Here is a 10,303-nt window from a genome sequence, read left to right on the forward strand (position 1 = left end):
TTCCTTCACCAGGGCTGCCAGAGATGGGGTGTGGCTTGGGCCTGGCCTGCAGGGAGCCTTCCGCGGGAAGGGGATGCCCAGGGGGAGAGCGTTGCATGCAGTGTGCTGCCAGGGTCCAGGCACAGGTAGACAAGCCCATGGGAGACAGCTTGGCTAATCCTGGAGAAACAGGGGGTCCCAGCCACCCTTGGGCCCATGTGCCTCTGCCCTTTCTCACTCTCTTCTAAATTTAAAATGTTCCCCATTTCCAGCTCCTGGTGGCCCTAGGGCTCCTGAGTGTCCCCACCTACCTCAGTCTTCCCAACCACTTGAGCAAACTGGAAGACACTTTCTACCCTGACATCAGCAATTATGTCAAGGGCCATCAGCCTCTCAGTGTGACTATTTAGAGACCCCATGTCTGTCGCTGAGACGCTTTTTCCTGTGGGAAGATATTCTCCCTCCCGTCTGCAACAGCTGCCCCTGCCGGCTGCACCTCTCGTGTGTGACCCCAGAGAAAGGGGCCTTGGTGTCCTGGGATGTTCTGCCCCATCACACAGACCCCCGCAGAGCAGGCGGAGAGCCGCTGGCTCTGAGATGTGCGTACCCTGCATAGCTCCTGTTCCTCAATAAAAGCGCAGTGGTGGTTTCTGCTCGGCTCTGTTTACACTTCTTTATTGATCCGTGGTGCTCCTGTTTCTCTCAATCTCTCTGGGGAAGACAAGAGCCCTCTGGTGAGGGGTGGCACACGGTCACAGGGTGGTGCCCCGGCAGCCTCGTGGCCTACAGCCAGCCTCCCTGTCCTTGAAGAAGGTCCAGGTACACACCTGGGGCGGCGCAGGCCCCTAGGACTCCCAGTCATCTTCATCTTCCTCTCCTGCGGCTGCTGAGATAGAGGCGGGATGGAGTCTGACCCAGGTCCTTTCCTGGAGATCCCTGGGATGGAAAAGGCTGAGAGTCAGGGAGGGGGGCACCAGTTCACTGGGCCCCCGGAAACTTAAAAGCAGGAAGGAAAAGGCAGGAGAACGTGGGAGATGCAAAATATCCCTGACCCGGCCCAGGGAAGGCAGCTGTGCCTCCTACCTTTGCGCCTCATGGCCAGCTTGTTAAAGAGGTCCGACATCAGGTTCCCACCTTGGCTTGTGGCTCTCACTGCAACACAGTAGCCGCAGGTGGGGGCTTCAATGACACAGCCCTCCTGGCTCCCTATCCCCCCGAGACACTCCCCAGCCCTCCACAGCCTCTTAGAGCTTCATCCCTGGACCCAGCACCAGGCACTAATAAGACAAAGGTGACCTTTGAGTTACACTCTAACAGCCACCCTGGGAGACACCGCACGGGGGAGGAAACTGGCCCAGAGAGGTTAGGCAACCTGCCTGGGCCACAGCAGCAGCAGGACCGGGCTGGGGACACTGCTGCTGCACACCCAGGCGTCACACTAGGCCAGCGTTTGGGACTCACAGCAGACGAGCTCTGCAGGCCCAAGAGGCTTACAGAAGTAGCACTGAGCTCAACCTCAGGTCTCTGTCTCTAAAATACCTGACCGTTTCCTTGGACAACTCTTGGCAGAGTCTCAGAAGATTCTCTCTTGTCCTAGTTTGAGCTGGGTGAGGTTAGAGAGGAAAGCGCCACTAAGTGGCTCCCCAACCAGGAAGGAGCCTGTGGCCACCCAGGGCTTCCAGCAAGTGCACAGGGGAAGCACGGGGTATTTGGGGGTGTGGAGAGCTGGGATATGAGCCTCACCCGGGGGGAGGGGGGACAGAGGGCACACTGAGGGACTCGGGTGGTGTTTTGCTTGAACCCCTCCTACTGCAGTGGCCCTGGGGTCCCCTCACCTTGTTCCTGCTCCTTCTGTTTCTTCTTCTCCAGCTTGCGCTCCTTGACGCTGCGCAGCTTGGCCTTGCCGATGCCCCCAGCTTGGCGGATGGACTCCAGCAGAGAGGCCCGGCCACTGGAGGGCTCTGCCACCTCCTTGGGTGCTCCCTGGACCGGAGCTGGGAGGGGAGAAGGTGCGCGGAGGAAGGGCTGCTCAGGCAGGGCTAGGCTGCGGGACAGCCTCGCCCAGCCTGTGGTGGGGGTGAAGCTCCAGTCCTCACTTGTCACCTCAAGAGCCTGGGGAAGGCGCCTCCTCTTGAAAGAGGAAGCAGGTGGCGCAGCCAGGCCTTCGGAGACGGAGCGGGGCCTGGACATTGATGTCTGCAGTGGCCTGAGCTCAGGAGTGTTGTGTGCAGGCACCTCCTGCCCTGTCCACCCCTGTGACCAGGTGCCACCCTGCAGAGGCAGCCCTGTGAGTTATCCACGTGCTGACGGTGTCTACTGGACACGGGAGCCTGCAAAGCGTGTCTGTGCCGTTTCTAGGTGCTGGACACAGCCTGGGAGATAGGACGTTAAACCTGAAATTGCGTAATTTCAGGGATACTGAATATTTTGTTGCTGTAGTTTTCAATTATTTTTTTTAGCAGACCCCTTTCTTCCATTGGTTTAACTGGGGGCGGGGTGGGGCATCCAGAGCCCCACAGTTCTGGAGGTCAGAATTCCAGAGCTCTACAGTTTGAAAACCACTATTTTATCAACCCAGTATAACAAGATACTTGAAATGAGGACTATTCTGAAAATCTAGGATTTAAGACCACTTAACACACCTACAGAAGATCCCTCAGGGATCCTGAAATTAGAGACACCCTCAGAAAGAGCCTCCAACCCCCGCACTGCTCCCACCTGAAGGGGACACACTGCTGCTGCTCTCGTCCTCCCTGGCACCTTGGCCTGCAGGGGCCATGGTCTGGGGTAGGGGGGCGCTGACCAGAGCTGCAGGAGCTGGGGGAGGTGGTGGCGGTGGTGGAGGTGGTGGGGGTGCTGTTAGCACCCCATTCTCTAGATCTGAAAGGGAAGGTGAGAAAGTGTGAGGTGCTCAGGGAAGAAGGTGGCCGAGCAGGGAGCTCCCTAGTCCAGCTCCCTCCCAGCACCCAGCTCACCTGGCTTGAAAGGCTCAGCTACCTCTGTTTGGAAGGTGGGTAGCTCCGGAATGGTGCCAGGAGCAGAGGGGGCGATGCCAGGGCCCAGGTCAGCACTGTACGTGAGGTCATCTGCGATGCCAGGCAGGTCAGGCAGGTAGGATGGCACGTCGATCTCAGGCACCTGGCCTAGGTCTGGCACATAGAAGTAGTTCTCTGGGACCTGCAGGATTAGGTGGGGGCACGTTAGTGACAGGGACCCACAGGGGCAGCCGGCAGGTCCTCGTGCGCACCCCATGGAGCTGGGTGGAATACTGTCTGGAGAAGAGCCCGGGCAGCCCCCATCTCCCCACCTGCTGCTCCAGCTGCTCTCTCTTGCTGATGGACAGAGGGGCATCGAACAGCTTCTCCTCCGTCTCTGCCCCCAGCATTACATGGGTCTTTGTGATAGCACCAGCCAGGGGGTCCAGGAGGACATACTTCTTGTACCTACAGGGGCAGGGTGGGGACAAGCAGGCCATCGTCTGTCCCAGGCCTGTGGTCCGCACCTACATCTCTCACTTCCTCGGGGCACAGTGCACTCTGGGGATCCCAGGTCTCCCGAGCCAAACCCCACAGTCAGCTCCTGGCTCCCAGCCTCATGCTCCTGCTGGCCAGAGTCTGCCGCCCCTACGGTCCCCGCTAAGCCAGGCAGACCTCCCCCCCAGGACTCCATGGCCCTGCCACCATCTGGCCATACAGGTTCTCAGTGGTGTTGAAGAGCAGCAAGGAGCTGACAGAGCTGATGTTGCTGGGAAGAGCCCCCAGCCCCTCCTCGGCGGCGTCCTCGGGCTGCGGCGTGGTGCTCACACACACCGGGAAGTACTGCAGCTTCTCCTGGGGAGGCCGGGGGTGACAGGGGTGGAGATGTCAGTGCCAGCCAGAGCTACCCCACTCCGTCTTGGAGGACAGAACCCACAGTGGGCCCTGATCCCCTCGCCACCAGCGAGCCTCGGAGCAAGTGGCCAGTGCCAGGGGTGCCCCTCACCTGCAGGGCCCGCCCATCCAGGGGGTGGTGCTTGCTCTGGATCCTGTGACAGGGGCGTCTCTGCAGGCCAGGGTCCTGGGCGCCTGCAAAGATGGAGCTGTGTTCCTGCAGGTGCTCTGGAGCCGGGTACTTGGCGCTGGAGAACACCTGTGGACACAGGGCCAGCCTGAGGGTCCCGAGAGACTCCAGACAGCCGAGGGCTGGGTGGAAGGTGGAGCTGGGGCCGGGGCCCTGGGCAGGAGCAAAGCCCGAGGTCTGGCTGGACAGCAGGGGCAGGGACCTGGGCAACCTCAGACAGGCGACAGGGAGGCGCTGCCCACCAGCCACAGACACAGGGTCACGAGGGCTACCTTGATGGCCTTCTTGCTGCCCTTGATCTTCTCAATCTTGGCCTGGGCCAAGGAGACCCTCTCCCCGATGGCCTGCAGCTGGCTCCGGCTCAGCTCCACTCGCTGGGAGATCCTGCCACAGAGGAGATGCCAGAGGCTGGGGCTGCTCCCAACCCCTTCAGGCACCGGTGCACCTCTCCTGACAGCAGCCCTGCCAGGCCAGGGACTTGGCCAAGGGCTCTTAAGTCGGTGCTGCCCACACGACCTCTACAGGGAAAATCCGACGTGGAGCGTCTGGAGTTAACTGCACTGGGTCCTCAGAGGTCTCGGAAGGGATGGAAACCACCCTGGGCCCGAGCTGGCACCTATACCCGCCATCAGGCAGGCGCGCAGAGAGAACCCTGACTGCTCACAGGTGGGTACACAGCTCCTTACAGCCGGCACCGCGTTTCCACACACCTCACGACCCCGTGAAGGAGACAGAGCTGGCCTCTGCAGAGGATGACACTGGAGTTCAGAGAGGCCAGAGGCTGGCAAGGTTGGACCTAAGTGCCAGCACCTGAGTTCAGACCCTAGACCTGTGGACGAGGACGTGCCCTGCGTGTGACGAATGTGCACAGGCTCTTTCTGGTCTGGCTGCTCACCTGCTCCCACTCTCCCTGGACAAGGGTGGCCTCCGGGACACCTGCCACCTGCTATTCCCTGCAGGTGCAAAGCACGTCCGTTTCATGGCCTCTGCATCCAGTGGACTGCGTGGTGCAGATATCCACGTGGCTGGCTCCTGCACGTCACTGAGTCCCCTCCTCACTGAGGCCCTTCTGACCCGGAATCTGGAGATGCACCTGCCACATCCCAACCCCACGCCTGCTGTGCTTTTTCTACACGTTGCCGCTGGACACAACATATCTGTTGCATGCCGTGCTCCCGTCCAGGGGGTCAGGGCTGGGTTTTGTCCCCTGCTGCATTCCCAGAGCCTGAGACAGTGCCTGGCACGTGGTAGGGGCTCACTCCGGAGCTAAGGAATGACTGAGGTCCAAGTGTCCAACGCTTAAAGGCACACGGCCCCATTCACGCTTTTCCACATTGTTCCGCCACAGGGAAGTTCTTCTCACTGCAAAGTGAACTCTGACTCACGGGTGCCCCGCTGTCCTCCCCCCAGCCCGTAGCCCCCCTACCCCCAGGAACCCCAGCCCTTGGCCACGACTACTGTGCTCCACATCCACAGTGGTCACGTGAGCCTCCCCGCGAGAGCAAGCGTGAAAGGCACGAGAAACAAGGGGCAGAGGCTCAAGTGTGGTTGCCGGGGAAAGGTAGGAGGACACGGTGGGGTGACAGAGGGGCCCCACTGCCTCCAGGGGCAGAGACCCCAGGACCAGGGACCACTGTGATCTCGCTAAGGGTGAAATGCACAGCCAGGAACCTGCCCAACCTGCCTGATCCACTCCCAGCAACTCCGGAAGGTCTCGGCCTCCAGAAAACCCAGCGATCGGCCATTTTCACAATCCAGGGGTCTCCACGCCCTGAGAAGCCTGCCCTGATTCTCCCGGCCCCTCCTGTGCGGGGGCGCAGCGAGGTGGCAGGGCTGGACCACAAGCAGGCCCCGCAGCAGCGCGGTTTTCCTTGCAGCCAGCCAGGTGGGCAGAGGAGGGCACCGCTTCCTTCCCGCCAGAGGAGGCAGAGCGCGGGCTCCGTCTCTCCCGGCGGGGACGAGCTGTTTTAAGGCAGCCCAGTGCCCAAGGCAGCCACACTCTGCCCCCAGGTGCTGAAGCGACCTTCCCTGGTCCCCTGAGTACTCTACTAGAGGTCCACGGGGGACAGGGCAGGACACTGGGACTGGACACGGACAGAGGCTGCTCTGTCCGGCGCTGCCATCCAGGAGAGAAGGGCTGATGGCTCAAAGTGGCAAACAGCAAGCTCAGCAACGAGCCTGGCAAATCTCTCGAGTGGATTATTAAACCGGGTCTGTCAGCTCTTAAAAAAGGAAGAGGCGAGTCCCGGGGCCCAGCGCTGTGCTCGGGTCACAGCATTTCTGTCCTTGGCAGGGTTATTAGACTGGTGTGAGGGGAGAACCCGCAACACAGTGCCCCTGGGTGGGCAAGGACTCTGAGGGCTCCTAAGGAAACCCTGTGCAGGAGACGGAGCTGTTGGAGGCGAGTACACACGGGACATTTCGCACCAGATGCACCACAGCACCCACACGGCCCTACTGGGGAGAGGACTGATGCCAGCCCTGCACGTGGGGCGCTGGCAGGGCCCGTCCAGTTCAGCCAACACCTGAGAAGGAAGCTGGGGACATCAGGTGCCAATGGCCACAGGACAGAATTGAGACTGAAATAACGTCAAAGGCCAGAAGGAGGGGCAGCAGTGATAAGACGGAATTCCCAAACAAGGAATGTGAGGCTGCTTTAGGTCTAAACACTCACGTGCGCACACAGAAGGTGGAGGGAACGTGGTTCAGCAGCAGTTCCGGTGAAGAAAGACCTGGACGTTCCAGTGAAAGAGAAACTCGGGAGGGGCCAAAAGCAGTGTGGTCTGGAAGGCTGTGCTAGGAAGGCTCTCAGACCACACTGGGGCTGGGATGTTGATGAACAACGCCCACCATGAGGGCAATTTGTTTCCCATTCCTGGTCTAGACACCCCTGGCTTGGGGGCCTGCTTCAAAGTAGGTCAGTTTCCAAGCTCGTTGCCAAAGCCACTCCCTATGGCACATCTGCCCAACCTGAGGGAGGAAGCTGCCTCTGCCAGGGTCACTCGGTCTGCTCCGAGCTTGGCCTTAGTCCCTCTCCCTGCACCTGCCCTGGATGGGATGTTTCCAAGCTTCCTTCTCTTGCTTCTTTTCCTCCCCAGCCCTCAGCGTTCAAAGAACTTGAGTGTGTTCAGTTCCAGAAGCACAGGGCTGGGCCGGGCGGCCAGAGGTGCATCAGCGCACAGCTGCCCTCAGAGCCATTCAGGTCGAGCAGGGAGGTACGAACCAAACATCCATGACCACGGTGTCCCACGGACCTGGGTGCCACGTCTCATTCGCAGTGGGGTGACCTTGGGCAAGTCGCTAATTGGTCTATGCCTCAGCTTCTTCAGCTGAAAAACAGTCTGGTAACTTCTGTTTCGTGGAATTACCGTGAAGGATCCAATGTGCGCATCCTGTGCAGAGCTCCTGTCTCAGCTGACGGCCCAGGACTCAGTTAACGCTTGCTGTGATTGCCCGTGAGACCGGGAGGGATGCGGGCTACACGCACTAGAGGAAATCTAGAACTTCTGCACAGCAGGACGAGGCCGGCTGGGGAAGGTTCACGGAAGAGGCATGTTGAAGAATCGCGCAGAAGCTAGTTCCAGGTAGAGGAAACAGGCATTTCCAGAGAGATCGCCACAGAGGACGGGGTGTCAGAGCAATGGCGGGCAGCTCCTCTGGCTGCAGCGTGAGGCTTTCGAGGAAGCTCCGTGGGGGCCACTGTCCTCCCGGCAAGGCAGAGTGGCCAGGACAGGGTTGGGCTCCCTGTCCCAGCATCTGCACAGATGACCTCCCATTCACTATGGGAATATTTGCTATGAAGCCAAGTGGCCCCGGCCCCTGCAGGGCTGCCACTGGCCCGTCACAATCAGCGCGCCAGTCCCCAGAGGCTGCTGGGGAGGAGGAGCACCCACCCCTGACCTAGGTTCGCTGCGTCTCCTCCCCTCTCCCCTGTCATAACCCCAAGGACACAGACCCTGATCCTGGGCTCTGGCCTTTGCCTTGTCTTCTGCAGCCTCTGGGACAATTAAGAATGATCAGCTGGTGACGCAGCGGCTGACTGAGTGCTGGGTGCCCTGGGGGCCACCAGGTGCCAGGCAGTAGCGGGAAGAGGGCAGGGAGGGGGTGACAAAGGGCGCACAGGGAAGAAGGAAGGAAGGAGGATGAGGGGAATGGACAGGGAAGGCGAAAAGGAGGGAGGGAATGGAGGAAGAAAGAGGAAGGAAGAGGTGGGGAGAAGGAAGAAGAGAGGAAGGAAAGGACAGACAGCCTTGCAGACATTTCCCCTTTCTTAGGAGGAGGGAGCTGGAAAGTGTCTGGGCTGGGGCTGCCAGGGATGGCAGATGACAGCATCCAAACTCCCACATGCAGGAGCTGTCCAGCTCCTCTTCCCTAGGCCACCCCAACCCCTCCCGCCCTGTCATCAGCATCACGAGGAACAGGTGACATCTCTGGGCAGGTATTTTGGGACCTGGCTGCTCCCAGGTGAAGTCGGCTCGGATGGAGGGGCCAGGATCTGCTGGGCAGGAGGAGGTGGCAGGGAGGGGCCGGAAGGAGCGGCTCAAGATAGCCAGGGAGGCACCTATCCTACTCTCCAGGCTCTGCACAGCTCCAAACAGTGCAGAGAGGGAGGAAGGGGCGCCAGGTTGGAGTGCTACATCGCCATGAGCTCACCTACCTGGCCCACTTGGCATGAGCTCCAGTGGCCAAGGGCCCAGGCCTGGTCCTGAGATGGTGCTGGGGGGAGCATCTCTGCCCTACCCACCTGTCCCTCTTTGCAAGAGGCTTCCAAGCAGGAGAAGCATGTTGGGAGGAGAGTCTAAGCCGCTCAAATCCCACCAAAAAAGCCCATGAAAAGTGAAAAGCCCAGGAGTTTGTCCATGGCTACAGGGTGGGGGGACAGGGGACGAGGATGGCTGCCGACCTCCCTGCCCCACCCCCCTCGCTGACTCCTCCTCTCCATCCTGTCCCCAATCTGTCCCCACGTGCTGTCATTGTTTCCTTTGCAATGTCTCATCTAGCCCTGCCTGCCTGTATGGCCCTGGACTGCAGCCTCGTCCCTTTCACGTCCCCACTACAGCACCGGCTTCTGGGGGGCCCTGGAAACCACCCTCCCCATCTTGTCCACGCTGTGACGGCTGCCTGATGAGCCCTCCCAGAACTCTCCGTCCCATCACCTCCCTGTGCAAGGACCTGCCGTGGCTGCCTGAGACCCCTGAGTCAAACTCAACGACCTGTCCTGTTACGGACTCCCACGGGCCCTCGCTCACTTAACCCAACTTTTCGCTCCTCGCCACGCTGCCCTCCTGCCCTGGAGCGCTCCCGCAGCACCGTGGAGGACGCAGAGCAACGCGAGGGCGCACACCCCAGAGGGAAGCCAGGCCCATGGGCGCACCAAGGCCAACCGTGCACACCTCGTCCTGCAGTGAAGGAGCCGCGCGTAAGGGACAGGTGGCACGTCTGTGCTCCCCGTGCAGAAGCAGCGCCGCTCAGGCCAGCCTCCCCTGGCGGCCCGTGATACGCCGTGTTCCAGGCCGCATCCGGGCTTCTCTCCTAGCCTGTGCCCCCACGTCCAGACTCCCCCAGACGAGCTGCACGGCCACCTTCCCGCCCTGCCCTCCTCCAGGAGCCCCCGGCCCCCTCCAGGAGCTCCCAGCACCTCCTTCCTCCTCACTCAGGGAACGGCCCCCATGTCCTCGGGGGAGCCCGCCTCTCCCTCAGGCTCAGTCCCTGTGCTTCAGGGGGGGCTACCGCCAGGGCTCAGGGCTGAGGCAGCGACCCAGGTCTAGGCAATCTGGTGTCACATGCCCCGGCCCAGGGAATTGATTCTGGGTAGACGTGAGAACCAAGCCAGGCCAAATGGGGCGAGTGTGACTCTGGAGGAGATGCTGCCCAGTGGGGGCATTCTTTCCTGCGACCTGGCCCTGAGTGCATGAGCTCTGGCCCAGCTGGTTGTCACCTTCCACCACTAGAGCAAGGCCTGTGTGGGAACGGAGCCAACACAAAGAGCCGAGCTGAAGTGGAGTGAAAGCAAAACCAGGCCCTGACGGAACCATCTGAGCCCTTCCGCTCCAAAGCCTGCTCTACTGATGCTCGCTTTCTGCCCAACCTGGCTCGGGGGGTCCTGACTGGCTACTGATGCTCGCTTTCTGCCCAACCTGGCTCGGGGGTCCTGACTGGCTACTGATGCTCGCTTTCTGCCCAACCTGGCTCGGGGGGTCCTGACTGGCAGGGCAGCCTCCGAGTCTTACGTCTTCCTCTCCTCTCTCGAACCCTAGCAGCCCAC

The 10,303-nt window shown here is 60.8% G+C and overlaps 2 protein-coding genes across 2 annotated transcripts in view; one reads left to right on the plus strand and one right to left on the minus strand.

The window, feature by feature from the left end:
- DDX11 (DEAD/H (Asp-Glu-Ala-Asp/His) box helicase 11) overlaps window positions 1-389 on the plus strand; it is a 23,441-nt gene extending 23,052 nt beyond the window's left edge. The window contains 1 exon segment of the mRNA XM_012661266.1: window positions 252-389. Within this exon segment, the coding sequence (XP_012516720.1) occupies window positions 252-389 (138 nt within the window).
- Window positions 390-1,065: 676 nt separating this feature from the next.
- LOC105823974 (WAS protein family homolog 1-like) overlaps window positions 1,066-10,303 on the minus strand; it is a 15,386-nt gene continuing 6,148 nt past the window's right edge. The window contains exons 2-10 of the mRNA XM_012661276.1: window positions 4,311-4,422; window positions 3,961-4,107; window positions 3,673-3,809; window positions 3,287-3,422; window positions 2,955-3,156; window positions 2,698-2,859; window positions 1,815-1,973; window positions 1,519-1,582; window positions 1,066-1,131 (exon numbers count right to left, since the gene is read on the minus strand). Of these exons, the coding sequence (XP_012516730.1) occupies window positions 1,086-1,131; window positions 1,519-1,582; window positions 1,815-1,973; window positions 2,698-2,859; window positions 2,955-3,156; window positions 3,287-3,422; window positions 3,673-3,809; window positions 3,961-4,107; window positions 4,311-4,422 (1,165 nt within the window). The 3' untranslated portion in view covers window positions 1,066-1,085. The remainder of the gene's footprint in view (window positions 1,132-1,518; window positions 1,583-1,814; window positions 1,974-2,697; window positions 2,860-2,954; window positions 3,157-3,286; window positions 3,423-3,672; window positions 3,810-3,960; window positions 4,108-4,310; window positions 4,423-10,303) is intronic.

This window comes from Propithecus coquereli, unplaced genomic scaffold, assembly GCF_000956105.1.
Source record: "Propithecus coquereli isolate 6110/MARCELLA unplaced genomic scaffold, Pcoq_1.0 Scaffold701, whole genome shotgun sequence".
NCBI lineage: Eukaryota > Metazoa > Chordata > Mammalia > Primates > Indriidae > Propithecus > Propithecus coquereli.